The 22252-nt window shown below is 49.8% G+C and overlaps 1 protein-coding gene across 4 annotated transcripts; it reads left to right on the top strand.

The window, feature by feature from the left end:
• The first annotated feature begins 29 nt into the window (after nucleotides 1–29).
• On the top strand, nucleotides 30–21520 carry kif16ba (kinesin family member 16Ba). Of its 4 annotated transcripts, none has more exons than XM_060047986.1 (26): nucleotides 30–165; nucleotides 431–616; nucleotides 716–785; nucleotides 1794–1863; nucleotides 2193–2306; nucleotides 2619–2735; nucleotides 4108–4205; nucleotides 4652–4761; nucleotides 4960–5102; nucleotides 6336–6504; nucleotides 6707–6838; nucleotides 8087–8262; nucleotides 8677–8742; nucleotides 8849–8908; nucleotides 9383–9502; nucleotides 9922–9973; nucleotides 11320–11457; nucleotides 12386–12468; nucleotides 13242–13330; nucleotides 14231–14263; nucleotides 15590–15643; nucleotides 16262–17491; nucleotides 18104–18220; nucleotides 18410–18557; nucleotides 18903–18953; nucleotides 19667–21520. In XM_060047986.1, the coding sequence occupies exons 3-26, from the start codon at nucleotides 739–741 to the stop codon at nucleotides 21515–21517; spliced, it is 5268 nt and encodes a 1755-aa protein (XP_059903969.1). In that variant the 5' UTR covers nucleotides 30–165; nucleotides 431–616; nucleotides 716–738; the 3' UTR covers nucleotides 21518–21520. The 4 variants fall into 4 exon arrangements, with proteins under 4 accessions (XP_059903969.1, XP_059903971.1, XP_059903972.1 ...); XM_060047988.1 differs by having other exon boundaries at nucleotides 703–785; XM_060047987.1 differs by having other exon boundaries at nucleotides 38–165; nucleotides 484–616.
• Nucleotides 21521–22252: the final 732 nt, after the last annotated feature.

Genomic DNA, 22252 nt, shown 5'->3' with positions numbered 1-22252 from the left:
TTAAACATTTCCCCGCTACCGCCGCCTGCAGTGAATCCAAGGAGTTACACTGTAGCCACGCAGTGATTTCGCTGTTCTTCCCATGGACCTATAAAGAAAGGTTCTTCCGTATACTTCTGATTGTTTTTTTTCCTTTTAATCATTCATGTACTTCAATGGAAAACTGTAAGTGCAATTTAACATTTGAATTGCATTAGTAATTTAAAGAATCACTATATGCCTTTGTATTAAATTCAACATGATGAGACTGTGACACGAATTATTCAATACATGGGTTATTAATATATGTATTTAGTCTTACTGCAACTCTAACATACTACCTTAACAAATAATGATTCACATCACATCACATCACTGTAATCACGAGACTAAGGCAAACAATGTGGTTGTTTTTGTCCTTTCTGACGTTCCGTACCTCCTACCTGCTCAGCTGACGTCGTTGCCCGCTTGGATGTTTCTCTGTTCCTCTGCTACCGGTCTCAGCCTGATAGCCGATAGCAGCAGCGGTACGACAGGGACCTGCTGACCGCTGTACTGGGACACTGGGATCTGTCTGCACTGCTTCATAGGTTACCTTCCCTTCTTCAACCGGTTAAACCGAGAGGGGAGTATCTTGGTATGTTTCCTCATGACATTTGGCATCAGTTATTCCTTCATGTGTTTCTTTCGAGTTGTTTTTACCGGAATTATTCATGTTAACAGGACGTCTCTGTAGGTCCGGCCAACCCGGGATGTGCGATGGCATCGGTGAAGGTGGCTGTGCGGGTCCGGCCCATAAACAGACGGTATGAATTATACCTTATTACATGTACCTTATTAAATGTAGCCTATCTTATTACATGTATTGCATGATTTATTACTCGTAAAAGACTGCTCTTATGAACACTGTTTAAGTGGTATTACATGTATTTTAGAAAATGCATTGCCTGATTCTACTGCGGTTGTCTGCTTTGATGTACATCTTCAGAGTGAGTGTCATTAAATGTGCTTAGAACATTTATCGAATGATATGTAGTATCTTGCACGATTCCATGATTATTTACCATTTAGTTAACTGTTTATAAATGTAGGCTTAACAAACTCATAAATATACTTGACCTGTAGATGTTTAAAACTGATAATTTGACCAGCCAACCAATGTTAAACAAATATATCACAGATGATGCCACGTTTATTGTAATATAGACACTGTGTGTATAGTATTTGTATTTAACTGTTTGTCATGGGAGTTTCTTTCTCAAAGTGATCAATGACAAGATATTACAGTTTGGATTGGGTGAAAGCAGAGGTATTTAATTGGCAGGGAAATCCTACCAACACCCACAAGACTCTAAGAAGAGGAAAGTGTATTGTTTCCGGAATCTCTCCTTAATGTTGTTGGATAAGATTATCATGGAGAGGAGGTGGACATGAGGAGACAGACAAGGGCAGCCATGTCCTGCGAGACGGCTTGTTGGACGTAATGTGATCAAGCGAGATGTGCAGACTGCTGTGGGAAACCAAAGCAGGCCGTAAAGGAGGGCGATGTTCAGGGAAGGGTTATGGGTCATGCACTCCGTCCATGGTGCTGCAAACGGCCAGAACACACAGGCGTTGGAGTGGATCTTTAAACCACCCTATTGGATGGTGTTTGTGGTTTAATTTGGATTTTGGTTATTGAGTGTTCATATAGGGTACGTTAGTCAATGTGGGAGGTGCTTGTGTCCTTGTTAGGTGCTAAGGAGTGGTGTGTGATTGTGTATAAAGGGGTCACGGTGCAGTGGTTTTGATGTGCATTTCTATCCCTGGAACAGGGAGAAGGACCTTGCAGCAAAGGGCATCATAAAGATGGGCGGGAGCAAAACCACCATCACCAATCTGAAGGTGTTCATCTTCTATTGACTGTTTGTTTTTAGACATGCTTGCTACCTACATTGATTACTTTAGTATACTTGAGTTACCTATTATTATAGTTACAACCAACTTTGGTTACTAGTTAATTGAGTAATTAGTTACTTTAATTACTAGTAGTTGTAGATACTTTAGGTAATAGTTACTCTAGTTACTAGTAACTTAGGTACTTAAGTTACCTTCGTTAATCAAGTTATTGTAGTTTCCGGTTATTAGTTACTGTAGTAACTAGTGACTTTAGTTCATAGTTATCTTAGTTACTAGCTACCATAGTTACCAACCCCATGTTTTTCTGAGCTCAGATGGCGGATGGTTTGACGGGAGATTCGATGCGGGAGCGAACCAAGACGTTCACGTACGACTACTCGTACGACTCTTCGGACTGTAAACACACCAACTTCATCTCTCAGGAAAAGGTTAGTGACCCCTTGACCTCTCCCCTGGTCACATCTCCCTCTGTACTACTAAACAGTGTTACAATAATATCATCTATCATTCCTAGACATTGTAATACATTTGATTATTTCTGGAAAATAGCTAAACAAAAGTACTAGAACCTCTTTGCTTACTGCCCATCAGTGATTGATAAGGATGTTAAGGAAACCAATACTGGGTTGGAGAACCACCGAATTACTGACTGTATCCTGGTATTTGCTTCACTCAGTGTCTCCATGATAACGAACATTGCCTACCTATGCTGAGTGTGATGGTCTTGTTGGTGGCTGCAGGTGTTTAAGGACCTGGGCTCAGACGTGCTGAAGGCTGCCTTCGAGGGCTACAACGCATGCATCTTCGCATACGGACAGACTGGCTCCGGAAAATCCTACACCATGATGGGAATCCCAGTAGGTTGAGTTCAAGACCTAATACTGATGTTAACTCAAGGCTATTAGTTCAACACTGGTATAAACGCTAGGTTATGTGTTGTAAGTGCTTATAAACAGTAGGTTATGAGTTCTAGTTCAAATACTGGTGTAAACACTTGGTTAGGAGTTCTAGACCTTATGATGATGTTAACACTAGGTTATAAGTTCTAGACCAGTGGAAATACTAGGTTATAAATTCTAGACCAGTATAACCACTCGATATGCGTTCTAGACCAGTGGAAACACTATGTTATAAGTTCTAGACTAACAAAGTTGTAAACACTAGGTTATAAGTTCTAGTACGGTATAAACATTGGGTTATTAGTTCTAGACTGGTATAAACAGTATGTTATCAGTACTAGACACTATTAATCAGGAGGATCCTTGTTGTAGAGCCAATCAACGTGTCTATTCATCCGTCAAATTCCTATGACATCTGGCCATGTCTAGGACCAGTTCTGTCTGCTGGGACGTCTTTCAAACTTCAGTAGGACTTATCCGTCTTTTTGCTGTTAGCATTACTTCTCTGTCTGTCTTTCTGGTGGGTATGTCTATCTGTCTGGTGTGTATGTCTGTCTGTTTGTCTGGTGGGTATATGTCTGTCTGTCTGGTGGGTATGTGGCTGTCTGTCTGTTTGCTGTGGCTGTCTGTCTGGTGGGTTTGGCTGTTTGCCTGGTTGGTATGTAACTTCATATAAGTAGGTATAGGAGGCCAATGGGGTCAGAGTTTCTAGTCTTATCTCTGGCCGGGGCCAGGCTATCTCTCAGCTAACCGTCAATCCTGCACCAGTCAGTTAGCTTCCCTCAGTAGTCAAGTTCTTCCACAGTCCCAGAGCTAGGGTCTTCGAGGGGGGGGGGGGGGGGGGGGGGCATGATGGGAGAGACCACAGTGATAAGAGGGAACCAGGGGGACATAGTCTGTGTAGGCCTGCTATCTGTTGATGCTTACATAATCTATAGAACCTAACTGTACTATATAGCCATTCCTTATATTGAAGCTAAGGTATCTATACAACCTAGCCTCTAATGCCATCTTACCTATAGCATGGAGGCTGTTGGGTTGTTTCTGTGCTTTTTCCTGTTCACTTATGGCCCTCTGAGCCGACCCTCTGCCTTTACAGCAAATATAGATCTGTTCTATTCTTATTCTACTCTGTTTAATGTGGCAGTCTCGTCAAATGAGAGCTGAGAAGGTCTGGGAATAGAATTAGTTCAGCTCTGGGGCGACAGGAGAGCTGGAGGCTGACCTGCGGACGGGGGCACCGTCGGTGAGACTGCAGGTCGACGGGGACCTGGGGCGGTGGGGGGGTGTGGACCGGAAGGGGTGATCTGACCTTCTGATCCACCTCCAGGGAGACGTGGGCCTCATCCCCCGGATCTGTGAGGGTCTGTTCAGCCGCATCGCGGGGACCACCCGCCGGGACGCGGCCTCGTTCAGGACCGAGGTCAGGTGAGTTAACCCTGCCGCCCTACCACGAGGATGGATCTATGCTGGAGAACCTGCCTGAAGAACCACCAAGATAGAACCACACGGAGAATAGCGTCATTTAGAACAGTCTTATCTCCTCCATCCAATTGCGACCAGACAGTTAGGAACAAGTAATTACGTTAAACAAATGAGTAAAAGCCATTTAGGATCGATTCAATTAGAAACTGCCAATTAGGAGCAGCCGATAGAGTAATGTCATGAAGTGTGGAGCACTGGGTCCTCTCTAAGGTTAGGGTTAGGGGATGGGTTCAGTGGTAAACCGTGTGGATCACTGGGTCCTCTCTAAGGTCAGGGTTAGGGGATGGGGATGGGTTCAGTGGTAAACCGTGTGGATCACTGGGTCCTCTCTAAGGTCAGGGTTAGGGGATGGGTTCAGTGGTAAACCGTGTGGGGCGTGGGTTCTACAGCTACCTGGAGATCTATAACGAGTGTGTGAGGGACCTGCTGAGAAGGAAGACCAACGACACCTTTAACCTCAGAGTCCGGGAGCACCCCAAAGATGGACCGTATGTAGAGGGTAAGACCCCCCCCCCCCCCCCCCCAATCCAGATCTTACCTCATCTTATGTGAATCCAGATCTAAACTCATCTCTCTTGTGCATCCAGATCTTACCTCATCTTATGGGAATCCAGATCTTACCTCATCTTATGGGAATCCGGATCTGAACGCATCTCTAATGTGACACCGGATCTAAACTCATCCCTTGTTAATCCAGATCTGTCCAAGCACCTGGTTCAGAACTACCGGGACGTGGAGGAGCTGATGGAGGCGGGGAACATCAAGCGCACCACGGCGAGCACCGGGATGAACGAAACGAGCAGCCGCTCCCACGCCATATTCACCATCAACTTCACTCAGGTCGGGACCAGAACCAGTTTAACACCTCACACAGGTCCCACACCCAATCAGAACCAGTTTAACACCTCACACAGGTCCCACACCCAATCAGAACCAGTTTAACACCTCACACAGGTCCCACAACCAATCAGAACCAGTTTAACACCTCACACAGGTCCCACACCCAATCAGAACCAGTTTAACACCTCACACAGGTCCCACACCCAATCAGAACCAGTTTAACACCTCACACAGGTCCCACACCCAATCAGAACAAGTTTAACACCTCACACAGGTCCCACAACCAATCAGAACCAGTTTAACACTTCAGACAGGTCCCACAACCAATCAGAACCTGTTTAACACCTCACACAGGTCCCACACCCAATGAGAACCAGTTTAACACTTCACACAGGTCCCTCAACCAATCAGAACCAGTTTAACACTTCACACAGGTCCCACAACCAATCAGAACCAGTTTAACACTTCACATAGGTCCCACACCTATAACCCTCCTCTCTCTCTCCCTCTCTCCCCCTCTCGCTCTCTCTGTGTCCTGCTTTGTCTCCCTCCCTCTCTCTCTCCCTCTCTCTCTCTCCATGTCCTGCTGTGTCTCTCTCCCTCTCTCTCTCCATGTCCTGCTGTGTCTCTCTCCCCCTCTCTCTCTCTCCATGTCCTGCTGTGTGTCTCTCTCTCTCTCTCCATGTCCTGCTGTGTCTCTCTCTCTCTCTCCATGTCCTGCTGTGTCTCTCTCTCTCTCTCCATGTCCTGCTGTGTCTCTCTCCCCCTCTCTCTCTCTCCATGTCCTGCTGTGTGTCTCTCTCTCTCTCTCCATGTCCTGCTGTGTCTCTCTCCCCCTCTCTCTCTCTCCATGTCCTGCTGTGTCTCTCTCTCTCTCTCCATGTCCTGCTGTGTCTCTCTCTCTCTCTCCATGTCCTGCTGTGTCTCTCTCTCTCTCTCCATGTCCTGCTGTGTCTCTCTCTCTCTCTCCATGTCCTGCTGTGTCTCTCTCCCCCTCTCTCTCTCTCCATGTCCTGCTGTGTCTCTCTCTCTCTCTCTCCATGTCCTGCTGTGTCTCTCTCTCTCTCTCTCCATGTCCTGCTGTGTCTCTCTCCCCCTCTCTCTCTCTCCATGTCCTGCTGTGTCTCTCTCTCTCTCTCCATGTCCTGCTGTGTCTCTCTCCCCCTCTCTCTCTCTCCATGTCCTGCTGTGTCTCTCTCTCTCTCTCCATGTCCTGCTGTGTCTCTCTCCCAGGCCCGGTTTGCTGCGGAGCTGCCCAGTGAGACCGTGAGTCAGATCCACCTGGTGGACCTGGCGGGCAGCGAGCGGGCCGACGCCACCGGAGCCACCGGCGTGCGTCTCAAGGAGGGCGGGAACATCAACAAGTCCCTGGTTACCCTCGGCAACGTCATCTCAGCGCTGGGTGGGTTACCGATCTCCTGTAAACAGTGCGCTGTCCTGTGATGTCACCCAAGTTATTCATCACAAAAACTTCCCAACCAATCACACAGCGTTGGCTCCTCCAGCCTGTAGCTAGGTTGTGACGCTAGGTTGAGCTAAGGGTAGCCACCGTCGGCTGTCAACCCTGCTAACGTTTGTGCTTATGTGTGCGTGTGTGTGTGTAGCGGACCAGAGTCAGGACACGGTGAACACTAACCTGAAGAAGAGGTCTCTGTTCGTCCCGTACCGAGACTCTGTCCTCACCTGGCTCCTCAAGGACAGCCTGGGAGGGAACTCCAAGACCATCATGATCGCCAGTGAGTCTCCTCGACGCTACCTCCACTGCTGCCTCTACTGCTATAGTACTACTAGTGCCTCTACTGCTATAGTACTACTACTGCTGCCTCTACTGCTATAGTACTACCACTGCTGCCTCTACTGCTATAGTACTACCACTGCTGCCTCTACTGCTATAGTACTACCACTGCTGCCTCTACTGCTATAGTACTACTAGTGCCTCTACTGCTATAGTACTACTACTGCTGCCTCTACTGCTATAGTACTACCACTGCTGCCTCTACTGCTATAGTACTACCACTGCTGCCTCTACTGCTATAGTACTACCACTGCTGCCTCTACTGCTATAGTACTACCACTGCTGCCTCTACTGCTATAGTACTACCACTGCTGCCTCTACTGCTATAGTACTACCACTGCTGCCTCTACTGCTATAGTACTACCACTGCTGCCTCTACTGCTATAGTACTACCACTGCTGCCTCTACTGCTATAGTACTACCACTGCTGCCTCTACTGCTATAGTACTACCACTGCTGCCTCTACTGCTATAGTACTACCACTGCTGCCTCTACTGCTATAGTACTACCACTGCTGCCTCTACTGCTATAGTACTACCACTTCTGCCTCTACTGCTATAGTACTACCACTGCTGCCTCTACTGCTATAGTACTACCACTGCTGCCTCTACTGCTATAGTACTACCACTGCTGCCTCTACTGCTATAGTACTACCACTGCTGCCTCTACTGCTATAGTACTACTACTGCTGCTAGTATTAGCAGCAGTGCTCCAGATGAGATAACCGCCTGGTCCCGGGATCCAGATGTTAATGTGATGACCGCCTGGTCCCGGGATCCAGATGTTAATGTGATGACCGCCTGGTCCTGTGATCCAGATGTTAATGTGATGACCGCCTGGTCCTGTGATCCAGATGTTATTGCGATGACCGCCTGGTCCGGTGGTCAAGATGTTAATGCGATGACCGCCTGGTCCTGTGATCCAGATGTTATTGCGATGACCGCCTGGTCCTGTGATCCAGATGTTATTGCGATGACCACCTGGTCCGGTGGTCCAGATGTTAATGCGATGACCGCCTGGTCCGGTGGTCCACATGTTAATGCGATGACCGCCTGGTCCTGGGATCCAGATGTTAATGTGACCGCCTGGTCCGGTGGTCCAGATGTTAATGAGATGACCTGTGCTCCAGATGTTAATGCGACCGCCTGGGCCGATGGTCCAGATGTTAATGTGATGACCTGTGCTCCAGATGTTTCCCCAGCCGATGTGAACTACGGAGAGACCCTTAGCACGCTGCGCTACGCTAACCGAGCTAAGAACATCATCAACAAGCCCACGGTGAACGAGGACGTGAACGTCCGCCTCATTCGGGAGCTCCGAGCGGAGATCGCCAGACTCCGAGCTCTGCTGCTGCAGGGCAACCAGGTAACCATGGAAACCACCGCATGGTCCCTAGGAGCCTCATGCGCAAGTAAAGGATAATGTCCTCTATCACAGCGACACTCTGTCTTCCATCACAGCTAGAGTCTGGTCTATCACAGCTAAAGTCTGGTCTATCACAGCTAGAGTCTGGTCTATCACAGCTAGAGTCTGGTCTATCACAGCTAGAGTCTGGTCTATCACAGCTAGAGTCTGGTCTATCACAGCTAGAGTCTGGTCTATCACAGCTAGAGTCTGGTCTATCACAGCTAGAGTCTGTGCTATATCACAGATACACTTCCCTTTATCACAGCTACAGTCGGTCCTCTATCCCAGTTACAGTCCATTCTTTATCCCAGTGAGTTTACCCAGAGTTGTAGTATGAATTAATTAACTCATGTTGTTTTTATGTCTTGTCAGATTGCTCTTCTGGACTCACCTACAGCTTTGAGTATGGAGGAGAAACTACAGCAGAACGAAGCCCGGGTAACCTCACCTCACTTAACATGCATCCATGTACCAGTCACCATGTCCTTCAAGAGCAGATTGCTGTCATCATAAAGTGTGACATCACTGTGTCTGTGTTCTCTAGGTTCTTGAGCTGACCAAAGAATGGACCAACAAGTGGAACGAAACCCAGAACATCCTCAAGGTGACCGAACATCTCAGAACAATCTGGACGTTCTGAGTCCAGCTGGACGTTCTGAGGGTCAACTGGTCGCTTATTAGCAGACTGCGGTTGTACTGGGCGGCACCCAGTAGGACCAGTAGCAGACTGGAGGTTGTACTGGGTGGCTCCCAGTAGAACCAGTTGCTGAGTGTGGTTTTACTGGGCAGCTTAGAATAGAACCAGTAGCAGTCTGAAGTTGTACTGGGTTAGTCCCAGTAGAACAAGTAGTAGACTGTGGTTTTACTGGGCAGCTCCCAGTAGAACCAGTAGCAGACTTGGGTTGTACTGGGTCACTCCCATTAGTACCAATAGCAGACAGGAGTTGCACTGGGCAGCTCCCAGTCTAACCAGTAGCAGATTTTGGTTGTACTGGGTAGCTCCCAGCACAACTGGTAGCAGACTGGTTGCACTGGGCCGGTCCCAGTAGATCCAGTAGCAGACGGTTCTGTGCTTCAGGAGGAGACCCTGGCGTTGAGGAAGGAGGGCATCGGGGTGGTGCTGGACTCTGAACTCCCTCACCTCATCGGCATCGACGACGACCTCCTGAGTACTGGGATCATCCTGTACCACCTCAAGGTCAGAACCCCCACCTCCACCTCCCCTGACCTCCGCCTCCACCTCCCCTAACCTCCGCCTCCACCTCCCCTGACCTCCGCCTCCACCTCCCCTGACCTCCACCTCACCTCACCACTACCTCCACCTTCCTTCCACCTTGCCTCCACCCTTACCACCATCTCACCACTACCTCCACCTCCACCTAACCTCCAATTCACCAACACCTCTACTTCGCCCTCAGCTCCACCTCACCTCTCTTCCACCCCTACCTTACCTTCACCACCACTACCTCCACCTCACCACCGCCTCCATCTTACCTCTCCTCCACCTCTGCTTCACCTCCACCTCACCACCACCTCCACCACCACCTCCACCTAACCTCCACCAACACCTAACCTCCACCTCTACCACTGTTGTGATGTAATGTGTTTCCTCATCAGGAGGGCCGGACGTTTGTCGGACGGGACGATGCGTCGAGCGAACAGGACATCAGTGAGTCCAAACAGAACCATCACATGGCGTTGCAACAGCACTTCTTCATGTTTTGTTCTGTTATTACAGTACTTGAATACAACATGTAACTGTTATAACAGAACAGAACATGTAGTACTGTTATAACAGAACACAACATGAGGCAGTACTGTTATAACAGAACATAACATGAAGCAGTACTGTTACAACAGAACACAACATGAGACAATACTGTTATAACAGAATGTAAAGCAGTACTGTTTTATAGGCGATAGTGACCGTCCCCCTATAATTAATTATCAACCAGACAGACGGTTTGGCTGTGAGTTATCAGCCCTTGGCTGGCTATACAAAACCTTTTTACAAAGACTGAGTGCGTCTCTTCTTAGTGTAATTAACTTTGGGTTTAATGGGCTCTGGATGGATGTCTGTGATCAATAGCCTTCAATATTTATGCGAGTCCCTTCTCTGGCTGAGCGGCTAAAGCTCACTGATACCAGAGTACATGTGGTCGTGTTCCCCATGCAGTGGTGACGGACTGAAGAATGGATCACAGTGTATGTTTTGTTACGTATTTTAAGCACATAAGCTGCCCCCACATAGCCACTAGGAAGCAAGATCGAACACACAAGCTGCATTACCCCCACACAGCCACAAGGGAGCAGGATCAAACATACAAGCTGTAATAACTACCCCAGCCAAAGAAGGCAGCATCTTTAAGACCGTAGCTAAGACATCACATAGGCCACGCCCACTTCACATAGGCCACGCCTACGTGGTTCATTCCCAGCGCCCGGTGCCAGAGGAGGCCAGAGAATCATAGGCGGACCGGCAGAGAGCCTCGGGCCTAAGCCCGGGGCTCAAAGTAGCTCTCGGTATTTCTCTCTACATGTGTTAGATACAATTCCCTCCCTTTTGCTTCATAGTTACCATACCGAAGTACTTTAACAAATAAAGTGAGTTAAAAGCGACCCGTTTCGAACTACTTTCCACAAGAACACAGCAATTTAGACTATGTAGCATGGACTAATGATCCAAGAGCATGACATATGAACACAGGAATACCCTATGGACCTCCTGCTATAGTGATCTTCTTGGAAACAGCCCCTTTGTCGTTCCTGCAGTAGAGTTCCCCTTGGTAACGTCGCACTTGTTTTTCTGCGGCAGTGGTCACCGTAGTGACCACCATAGTGAAACTATAGCGATACTACGATGGTAGTTGTCACCGTAGCTACCACTACTCATGGTAATGGCCCCCTTGTTGTTCCTGCTGTAGTGGTCTCCGTGGTTACGGTCTCCGTGATCACGGAGACCACTCCGCTGTACTGGTCTCCCTGGTGACGGCTGTCCTCTTGTTGCGGTTGTAGTCCTCCACGGTCTGGACCTGGAGAGTGAACACTGTGTGTTTGAGAACCAGAGCGGCCAGGTGACCCTGGTTCCACTGGGCTGCTCCCAGTGCTCCGTCAACGGGCTGCCAGCATCCCAGCCCGCCCCCCTCAACCAGGGTGAGTTAACTGCAGTAACACGGTGTGGGCATTGTAAAAAAAACACAGTATGATTATGGTAAACACAACACAGTATGATTATTGTAAACACAACACGGTATGATTATTGTAAACACAACACAGTATGATTATTGTAAACACAACACGGTATGATTATTGTAAACACAACACGGTATGATTATTGTAAATACAAAACAGTATGAGCATTGTTAACACAACACAGTATGAGCATTGTTAACACAACACGGTATGATTATTGTAAACACAACACGGTATGATTATTGTAAACACAACACGGTATGATTATTGTAAACACAACACGGTATGATTATTGTAAACACAACACAGTATGATTATTGTAAACACAACACGGTATGATTATTGTAAACACAACACGGTATGATTATTGTAAATACAAAACAGTATGAGCATTGTTAACACAACACAGTATGAGCATTGTAATCACAATACAGTATGAGCATTGTAATCACAACACAGTATGAGCATTGTAATCACAACACAGTATGAGCATTGTAATCACAACACAGTATGAGCATTGTAAACACAACACGGTATGATTATTGTAAACATAACACAGTATGAGCATTGTTAACACAACACAGTATGAGTAATGTAATCACAATACAGTAGATAGTTTACTGGCATCAAATGAAATAACACTAAATGAGATGATATGAATCAACTAAATAAAAAAAACACAGTGGGGTTTTGAATTTAAAAGACTTCATCAGGCTAATTTACTAATAAACGCGTTTCTATTCAACACCACAAATTACAAAGTTTCCAATTATTATCTGTTAACCAAATGTTTTAATTTGGTTAAATATGGTTAAACCAGTGGCAGAGGGCTAGTGTGTGTAGATGCTCTTTAAGAACCAAGCATGCAGTTAAAACTCTGGTGGTGCAGGGGCTGTGATCCTATTGGGCCGGACCAACATGTTCCGCTTCAACAACCCTAAGGAGGCCGCCAAACTACGAGAGAAACGCAAGGTAAGACTGACTGATACCTAGTCGTACCGAAACATACCCGAGTCTAGACTACTGGAACCTAGTCCTACAAAGCCATACTGGGACCTAGACCTAGTCCTACTAAACCAGGGGTTCTCAAAGTTTTGACAACTGAGGGCCAATTTAGGAACCCAAAATTTTACTGAGGGCCGCCAAAGGAAAAAATTTTTTGGCGGGAAACGCCGTCAGCATCCCAGTAGTGAAAAAAAACATTGCACCCGCACCGTGGACCTCTGGGAGTGAGGTCAAGTGAGGTCTAAATCATGAAACTGAGGTTCACCCTTTCAAAGTAATGTACAGCCGGATTAAAACTAAAAAATGTAAAAGGATTTAATTGAAAGCTAGAGAGAGTCAAATTTTCTCTTTATATTTATTTATATTTGTTTCAATTAATATTGATTAAAAAAAAAAAGTTTTTTTTATTTTTATTTTTTATAACTTACATAATTATGTATGTCATTGCGGGACGCCAGGAATGATTCCGCGGGCCGCCATTGGCCCGCGGGCCGCACTTTGAGAACCAATGTACTAAACCTTACTGGGACCTAGTCATGCTAAGCCTTAATGGGACCTAGTCCTACTCAACCTTACTGGGACCTAGTCCTCCTGAACATTACTGGGACCTAGTCCTACTAAACCTTACTGGGACCTAGTCCTACCACACCATACTGGGACCTAGTCCTACTAAACCATACTGGGACCTAGTCCTACTAAACCATACTGAGGTGTTAATGAGTGGTGTTGTGTTCTTCCAGAGTGGTGTCCTCTCCACCTTCAGCCTGTCCATGTCGGATCTGTCCCAGTCCTGCGAGAGCCTCTCCACCGTCATGCTCTACAACCCAGGGTGTGTGTGTGTGTGTGTGTGTGTGTGTGTGTGTGTGTGTGTGTGTGTGTGTGTGTGTGCGTGTGCGTGTGCGTGTGCGCGTGCGCGTGCGTGTGTGTGTGTGCGTGTGAGTGTGAGTTTGTTAGCAAGTATGTCCTTAGTGACTACAAGTTTGTTTCTGTTGCCTCATTTCGGCAAAACCACTAATGCTTAAATGGGTACTTACTAGTGAGAACTTTGTTATGGGTCAGTAATGTCCTGACTTGAAACAATTAGGTAGATAAAGTACGAACTAGAAACAACTGGGTTAGTAATGTCCTGATTAGTAACAACTTATTAATGAGTAACAAGAACTTCAGTGGTTGGTTGTAGCTTCAGCATAACTTTAACCAATTTGTAATGGGTTAGGGTTAGTACTAGCTGCATAGATTAGCTAGCTGTACTAGCCATACTATATATACTTGCTATACTATCTGTGCTAGCTATACTAGCCATACTAGATGTGCTAGCCATACTAGTCATACCAGCTGTACTAGAGATACTAGTCATACTAGCTGTACTAGAGATACTAGTCATACTAGCTGTACTAGGTGTACTGGCTTTACTAGTCGTACAAGCTATTCCAGCCATACTATATTTACTACTAATACTAACTATACTAGTCATACTAGATATTCTACCCATATAACTATACTAGCCATACTTGCTTTACTTGCTGTAACAATTAATCCGATACACAGATAGCTTCCGACCTTAGTCTGTTAGTTAAAACTGGTAAAAGTGGTCAGACCTTATACCTCAGTGTTGTTTGAACTGGTTAGAAGCTGTCAGGCTTACAAGCCGGTGTGACTTGGTGTAAACTGGTTGGAGGCGGTCGGACGCTGGTTAACTGTGTGTTGTGTCCGGGATGTCCCCTACCAGACTCTTCAACCAGAAGGGCCCAGTCCTCCTCAGGTAGACATAGTGTCCACTTCCTGTTCTGACTAAGTACTTCCTGTCCTGAGTGTCTACCCACCGTGTCTTGTGAAATTAGTGCTGTCACCAGAGTGGCCCCTGAACCATTGTTTGGTGTCTGAACCATCGTCTGGTGTTTGAACCATCGTCTGGTGTCTGAACCATTGTCTCGTGTTTGAACCATCGTCTGGTGTCTGAACCATCGTCTGGTGTCTGAACCATTGTCTCGTGTTTGAACCATCGTCTGGTGTCTGAACCATCGTCTCGTGTTTGAACCATTGTCTCGTGTTTGAACCATCGTCTGGTGTCTGAACCATCGTCTCGTGTTTGAACCATCGTCTGGTGTCTGAACCATCGTCTCGTGTTTGCCATCGTCTCCTGTCTGAACCATCGTCTGGTGTCTGTACCATCGTCTGGTCTCATGTCTGAAACGTCGTCTCATGTTTGAAACATCGTATCGTGTCTGAACCATCGTCTCGTGTCTGAACCATCTAGTCATCTCTAAACCATCGTCTCGTGTCTGAACCATCGTCTCGTGTCTGAACCATCTAGTCATCTCTAAACCATCGTCTCGTGTCTGAACCATCGTCTCGTGTCTGAACCATCTTGTCATCTCTAAACCATCGTCTCGTGTCTGAACCATCGTCTCGTGTCTGAACCATCTTGTCATCTCTAAACCATTGTCTCGTGTCTGAACCATCGTCTCGTGTCTGAACCATCTTGTTCATTTATTCATACATTTATTTATTGCAGACAACTTCTGCCTCCACTTTGCGCTCATGTGACGTCCTTGGTAACGCCAGCGTTGCTTTTAAAGAACTGCTCTTCATCACTTCACTCTTCTTTAAAGGGGTGTTCATCACTTCACCTGTACATTTAAAGAGCTGCTCATCATTACTTCACCTGTTTGTCCAAAGAGCTGGTCATCACTTTACTGTTCTTTAAAGAGCTGTTCCTCCTCACTTCACTGTTCTTTTAAAGAGCTGTTCATCACTTCACTGTTCTTTTAAAGAGCTGTTCATCATCATTTCACTGTTCTTTTAAAGAGCTGTTCATCACTTCACTGTTCTTCTAAAGAGCTGTTCATCACTTCACTGTTCTTCTAAAGAGCTGTTCATCATCACTTCACTGTTCTTCTAAAGAGCTGCTCATTATCCCTTGATTTTTTTTGCCCCACATAAGCATGTTTGTGTGTGTTAATATAATATTACTGAGTGTGTGTGTGTGTGTGTGTGTGTGTGTATATATTATAAATGACTGTGTGTGTGTCAGTGAGTGCGCGGGTGTGATATATGACCATATTCATGTAGAATTATCTGTGTTCAGGTTGGAGTTTGAACGACAGCAGAGAGAAGAGCTGGAGAAACTGGAATCCAAGAGGTATAATAATATTTACAGGAAATAACGGATCATGTATAAAATAGATAATGTATTGAAAGCATAACGTATAGAATCTATAATGTATATCATATATGACATAATGTATGAGCATCATGTTTATAATTTTGATTGTATAGAAGATATGTTTACGATATATAATGTATAATGGATTGAATATATAATGTTTAATGTATAGAATATATAATCTATAAAATCTATAATGTTCATCATATATTATGAAAAATAACGTATAGATTATATAATGTATAGAATATGTAATGTATAGATTGTTTGATGTATATAATATAGAAGGTGTAGAATATCTAATGTTTACAATATAGAATGTTTATAATGTATAGAATGTATAGAGTATAGAGTGTAGAATGTATAGAGTATAGAATGTATAGAGTATAGAATGTAGAATGTATAGAGTAGAATGTATAGAGTATAGAATGTATAGAGTATAGAATGTAGAATGTATAGAGTATAGAATGTATAGAGTAGAATGTATAGAGTATAGAATGTATAGAGTATAGAATGTATAGAGTAGAATGTATAATGTATAGAGTATAGAATGTATAATGTACAGAGTATATAATGTACCTGATGTGTGCGCAGGCGGCTGATCTCGGAGATGGAGGTGCGGCAGCAGACGGAGAAGGAGGAGCTGCAGCGCCTCCAGCAGGAGGTGGAGAGTCAGAGGAAGGAGTCGGAGGAGGTGCAGCAGAGGATCCTGCAGCAGGAGGAGCGGCTGCAGCTCCGCAGCCTGGCCGTGGAGAACCACCTGCGCCTCCTCCTGGCCCAGAGGGAGCGCTCCTCGGACGGGCAGGAGGCCCGGGCGGAGGAGGAGGCGGCGGAGCGGGCGGAGGTCCACCGGGAGCTGGCGCTCCTCCAGGCGCAGCGGGAGGAGCAGGCGGCGGGGCTGCGGGGGGAGCTGCGGCGGCTGGAGGAGCGGGAGGAGGGGCAGCGGCTGCTGGTGGGCCGGCTGGGGGAGGAGCTGAGGGACAAGAGGGAGGCGGCCGCCCTGGCCCTGCCCCCCCGCGGCGCCCGCCGGCAGGAGGAGGAGCACCGCGCCCTCACCCAGATACGGGAGGCTCTGCTCCGCGCCAAGGAGGCCGGGGGCCAGGGGGGGGAGGGGGGGGAGGAGGAGGGGGAGGGGCCAGAGGGGAACGACAGGGACGTACGGGAGGTCCAGGCGCGCTACCGCCGCTTCAAGGAGGCGCAAGTCAAGGAGCTGACGGAGCTGGAGGAGGAGCTGAGGAAACAGAAGGAGCGGCCGGAGGAGGAGGAGGAGCAGACGGCGTCCCGTGGCCAGCGGGAGCCGGAGGACGACGAGGGGCGCCGGCGGCGCAAGGACAGCCAGCTGGCCGGCCTGGCCCGCGAGCGCCTGCGCCTCCTCGGGGAGGAGAGACGCCGCGCCGTGGAGCTCCTGCAGGGCTCCTCCCCCTTGACCAACGGCAACGCGGGCGCCGTGACCGAGGGCAACCCGGGGGCCGCCGGGCTGGAGGGCACGCTGCACGCCGTGGAGGAGGAGCTGAGGGAGAAGGAGGAGCGGACGCGGCGCCTCCGCCGGAGCGAGGAGGAGCTGCGGCAGCTGCAGGAGACGTACGAGTTTGCGGCGGACGTGGCGCAGCAGGAGGGGAAGGTGACGAGGAAGGAGAAGGAGATCCTGCAGAGCAAGGAGGCGCAGCAGAAGGAGGCCATGGAGCAGGCCGTGTCCCGGCTGGAGAGGCGGCGCTGGGCCCTTCAGCACAGCCCCTCCCAGGACCCCCTGGAGGAGGAGGAGGAGGGGGAGGTGCAGCGGAGGAGGAAGAGCGGCGCCCCCGGAGGAGCGGAGGAGCAGGAGAAGTAAAGCGTGACGGGGGTCTCCATTTCTACTGCAGTGGGTCGGAACAAGAACCTGAGCGATGGGAGAACCTGGGAGTTAGGAGAACCTGGGAGTTAGGAGAACCTGGGAGTTAGGAGAACCTGGGAGTTAGGAGAAACAGAGTTAGGAGATCCTTAGGAGTCTGTAGCAGGAGGAGGTGTCTGACCTCCTGTGTGTCCCGTCAGGGGGAGGTGTCTGACCTCCTGTGTGTCCCATCAGGGGGAGGGGTCTGACCTCCTGTGTGTCCCATCAGGGGGAGGGGTCTGACCTCCTGTGTGTCCCATCAGGGGGAGGGGTCTGACCTCCTGTGTGTCCCGTCAGGGGGAGGGGTCTGACCTCCTGTGTGTCCCATCAGGGGGAGGGGTCTGACCTCCTGTGTGTCCCATCAGGGGGAGGGGTCTGACCTCCTGTGTGTCCCATCAGGGGGAGGGGTCTGACCTCCTGTGTGTCCCATCAGGGGGAGGGGTCTGACCTCCTGTGTGTCCCATCAGGGGGAGGGGTCTGACCTCCTGTGTGTCCCGTCAGGGGGAGGGGTCTGACCTCCTGTGTGTCCCGTCAGGGGGAGGTGTCTGACCTCCTGTGTGTCCCGGCAGGGTGGAGCGGGACCTCGAGGAGCTGAGGCAGAGGGTCAGCGAGGGGGAGGACCACACCAGGACCCCCAGTCCCCCCACCCCAGACCCGCCGCAGGGGCTGCCCTTTAGTGACGACAGGTACCCCTCTGACCTCTGACTTCTAAGCATGAGGAGTTTCAACATTAAAACGTATATTTATTTGTGTGTGTGTGTGTGTGTGTGTGTGTGTGTGTGTGTGTGTGTGTGTGTGTGTGTGTGTGTGTGTGTGTGTGTGTGTGTGTGTGTGTGTGTGTGTGTGTGTGTGTGTGTGTGTGTGTGTGCGCGTAGGATAAAGGCCTACATTGAGCAGGAGGTGCAGCGGAGGTTGAGGAGCCTGAACCCCAACACGGAGAGCAGCATGGAGCCGTCTCCATCCTACGAGTCCATGCAGGGAGGACCCCCCCTACCTGATCCTCATGACCTGAACCTCCTTCAGGTAGGTCTCTCCCTCCCCCTCCCTCCCTGAACCTCCTTCAGGGAGGACTCTCCCTCCCCCTCCCTCCCTGAACCTCCTTCAGGGAGGACTCTCCCTACCCCTCCCTCCCTGAACCTCCTTCAAGTAGGTCTCTCCCTACCCCTCCCTTCCTGAACCTCCTTCAGGGAGGACTCTCCCTACCCCTCCCTCCCTGAACCTCCTTCAGGGAGGACTCTCCCTACCCCTCCCTTCCTGAACCTCCTTCAGGGAGGACTCTCCCTACCTTTTCTCGTAGGTCCTCAGGTTGAGTTTGTTTTTGAGGCAGCCTGCTCTCCCTTAAGTCCTCACGTAGAGTTTGTTTTTCAGGACGTTGATCTGCAGCAGAACCAACCAACCGACGGGAAGCTAAAGTACAAGGTAGGACCGACCGGTCGCTCCTCGTGACGCCTCCAGCTCCCTCCTAGGAGCGCTTTCCACTACGTTCAAATGTTTCCAATCACCTTTTCCTTTCTGCCACATCGTCTATCTCACCAACTTGTAGCCTGTGTGTCTGAACCTGAATCTCATGACTGCATATCTTATGATACCAGCCTTATAAAGTGAGAGGATAATGTTGGAGTTTTCCAAATCTAGAATCGACTGAATTTAAAACAAACAAAAATGGAGTTCCTTTAATTATATTTATTTCAAACTGAATTATTTTGAAATACAAAACCATTGAATGAAACGCTATCAATGCGAGTAACTCGCTCAATAAGAATAGTATTTTAAACGTGCGATACATTGTTTTTCTGCGGTACGTTTTATCACCATTTAATCCCAGATGGGTGGCGTTAGATAATAACTTAATTTCCTTTCATGGGTCCAATGTTACACGTTCTGATCTATAATTATCGACATCCACCTCAACAAAACCACTCAAATCATCCAACCCGCTCAAGAGAACTTTCAAAACGGTCTTCCATTTGATTTGTACCTGGGTGGCTCATTTAATTTGCATGCCGAATCTCTGCACCGTAAATTCCACCAATCACCGGCGTCGGCACCTTGTGACGGAGGAAAGGTGAAGCTCAGTTGGAGGAGGGCTGGCGGGCAGGATGGGGTCCTCAACCTCCTCCCTATGCTCCTAGAACCCTGCAGAGTGCGGGGCTGGTTCACTGGAGGAACGTTCGGAACCCACTCCCAGGAACAGCTCCTCTGGAGACCACCACGACAAGACCTCCCTCTCAGATCTCACTCGGTACTCAATACAACACCTAACGCAATGGTGGAGCAAACTGGTGGAGCTGGACCCTGGTCCCGGCTGGCTGGGGAAGGGGTTGGCTGGGGGCGAACCCGGAGGCATGACCTGGCTCAGCGCTTTGTCTGGAATCGGGGCCGACGTAAACGACAACGTCAGCGGTGAAGTTCAGTGCGAGGTCCGGGGCTGTGTTTCCAACGGATCTAAGCGAGACGTTTTGCCACCGGAGCTTAGAGAGGAGCACCACCGACGTCCCCGTCAGGTCCAAACACCCCGCCCGGATCCACCGCCCCGGTCCGAAGGAGCCCAGTCCGTCGAGCCCGGGCCCAGGTCCAAGGAGTCTGTGTGCGGTCAGGTGACTCAGGAGCACGCCCCTCCGGGGGGCGGAGCCGAGTCTGGCGGCGGGAGCGTTGTGATTGGCTACGTGGCCGGCAGGCTGACGGAGGCGTACCACCACGTGGGCCGGCACATGCTGACCACCAGGAACCTCGTGGAGAGGGCCACCGGGGCCCACCTCGCAGGCCTGGTGTCCCAGTACCTCACCGCCCCGTCCCCGGAGCCTCCTCTCACCGAGACATGGCGGCCCGGCCCCCAGCCGGACCCCGGCCCCCAGCCGGACCCCGGCCCTAGGGGGGGGCGGGTCGGTCTGGTGGATCTGTCTGCAGGGGGCCTCCTCAGCCCGGGCTCCACGGCGCCGGGCTCCGTGTCCCCCAGCAGCACCCAGGGGCGGCCTGAGACGTTCTTCCAGAGGCTGGTCGTGCTCCCGCCGGCCCTGGCCCGTCTGCAGGCGGGCCCCGCCCAGAGTAGCAGGGCCCTCCTGGACTCACTGGCCCCGGAGGCACGAGGGGCCGCTCTGCTGGGCTCCTTCTGGCTCCACGCCGCCAACCGCACGCACCCCGCCCCGCGGCCCGCGGGCCTGCTGCTGCTCGAGGAGGACCTGTACGTGGTCTCCGCGCCGCGGGGTCCGGACCCCGACGCGGAGCAGGAGCGCCCGGGCGTGTTCCACCGCCTCCGCCTGGAGGACATCGGGGAGATCCGGGTGTGCCTGGCCGGGCAGTGTGTGCTGCTGCTGGGCCGCGGGGGGGAGGACGCGGCGCTGGCCGTGTGCACCTACAGCCAGGAGCTGAGCCAGGAGCTCTGCAGGGCCCTGCTGCCGCGGCTCCTCCTCGCCGGGCCAGAAATGGAGGAGGCCCTGGGGCACCCGCTGCTCCGCCGCGACCTCGGGGCCCTCTCCCTGGACTGGACGGCCCGCGTCCCCGACCTGGTCCTGGGCGGCGGCCGGCTCCGGCTCACCTCGCGCTTCAAACGGGAGCTGGCCGACCTGCTGTACGTCGTCCACGGCAACATGGAGGGTCCGGGCCGGCCCCCGCTGGCCCACGTGGCCCCCCTGCTGTACACCAGCGTCCGGGCGGAGGGGGGCGGCGGCGTGGTACAGCTGCTGCTGACGGACACCCACCTGGCCCTGCTGCGGCAGGACGGGGTCTTCCACCACCCGGCGCCGGGGGGCTCCGGCGTGGCGCCCCCGCAGCCCCAGTTCCGGGCGGTGGCGGTGCGGCCGCGGGCCCGGGTGCAGGGCGTGCGGGTGGGGCAGGCCGACGGCTGCCTGGAGGTGGAGGTGGTGTTCGGTGCTGCAGGAGAAGACCCCCCCGGCCCTCTAGGTCCCGGACCCCCGGAGTCCTGGAAGCTGAGGTTTGGACGCACGGCGGACGCCCGGGTGCTGGTGGAGCAGCTGTGCTCCTGACAGTGAGGACCTGACGGAGGACTGCACCGCCTCAGGGCAGCTCTCAGGGTGGTGGCGCTCATCGGCCACTGAGGCACGACAGCTCCCAGAGAACAAAGCACTGTTCGTTTTCATCACCATCTCTTTCTACCTGTTGAGCAACAGGAAGTGATGCTATGGGTATCTCTCTGATGCACAGGACGTGACGTCATCGTGTTAGGAATGGTGAAGATACTGGGTCTCATAAGGGAATTTTATTGATCTAATCCTATTATTCAGCGTATTAATCAGCTGAATCCACCCTCTATAATGTCTTTGAGGTCTTAAAAAACGAAGGTTGGCTATTTGTAATATCCACCAAGGCCTTCAGATTTTATTCTTATATCCTGATTCTAGGGTTCTATGTGGAGAAAGGGATTCCAATGCTGCGTTAAATAATATTATAATATGATCAAGTACAATATTATAAAATTATCATACTTATAATGAAATAATTTAATAAAGTATACAATTTATATGTGTAATGAATTCCTGACTAAAGCATAACATTTATATATGAAATGTAAAATTAAAAAAGTATCACATTTATATGCATAGTGAATTCTTTAAAGTATAACACTTATTTATGCAATGAATTCTTCAATAAAGATGACTCGTTGACTCGTTGATTTAGACATGTCTTTCATTCACATCTCATCAAAGTAAAACCATTTATTTGTGATCAATATGTAATCAACTGAATTACTCTTGTGATGA

This window comes from Gadus macrocephalus, chromosome 3 (assembly GCF_031168955.1).
Source record: "Gadus macrocephalus chromosome 3, ASM3116895v1".
Lineage (NCBI taxonomy): Eukaryota > Metazoa > Chordata > Actinopteri > Gadiformes > Gadidae > Gadus > Gadus macrocephalus.
Note: the sequence above shows the minus strand (reverse complement) of the source record. Positions and strands in the feature narration are given on the sequence as shown.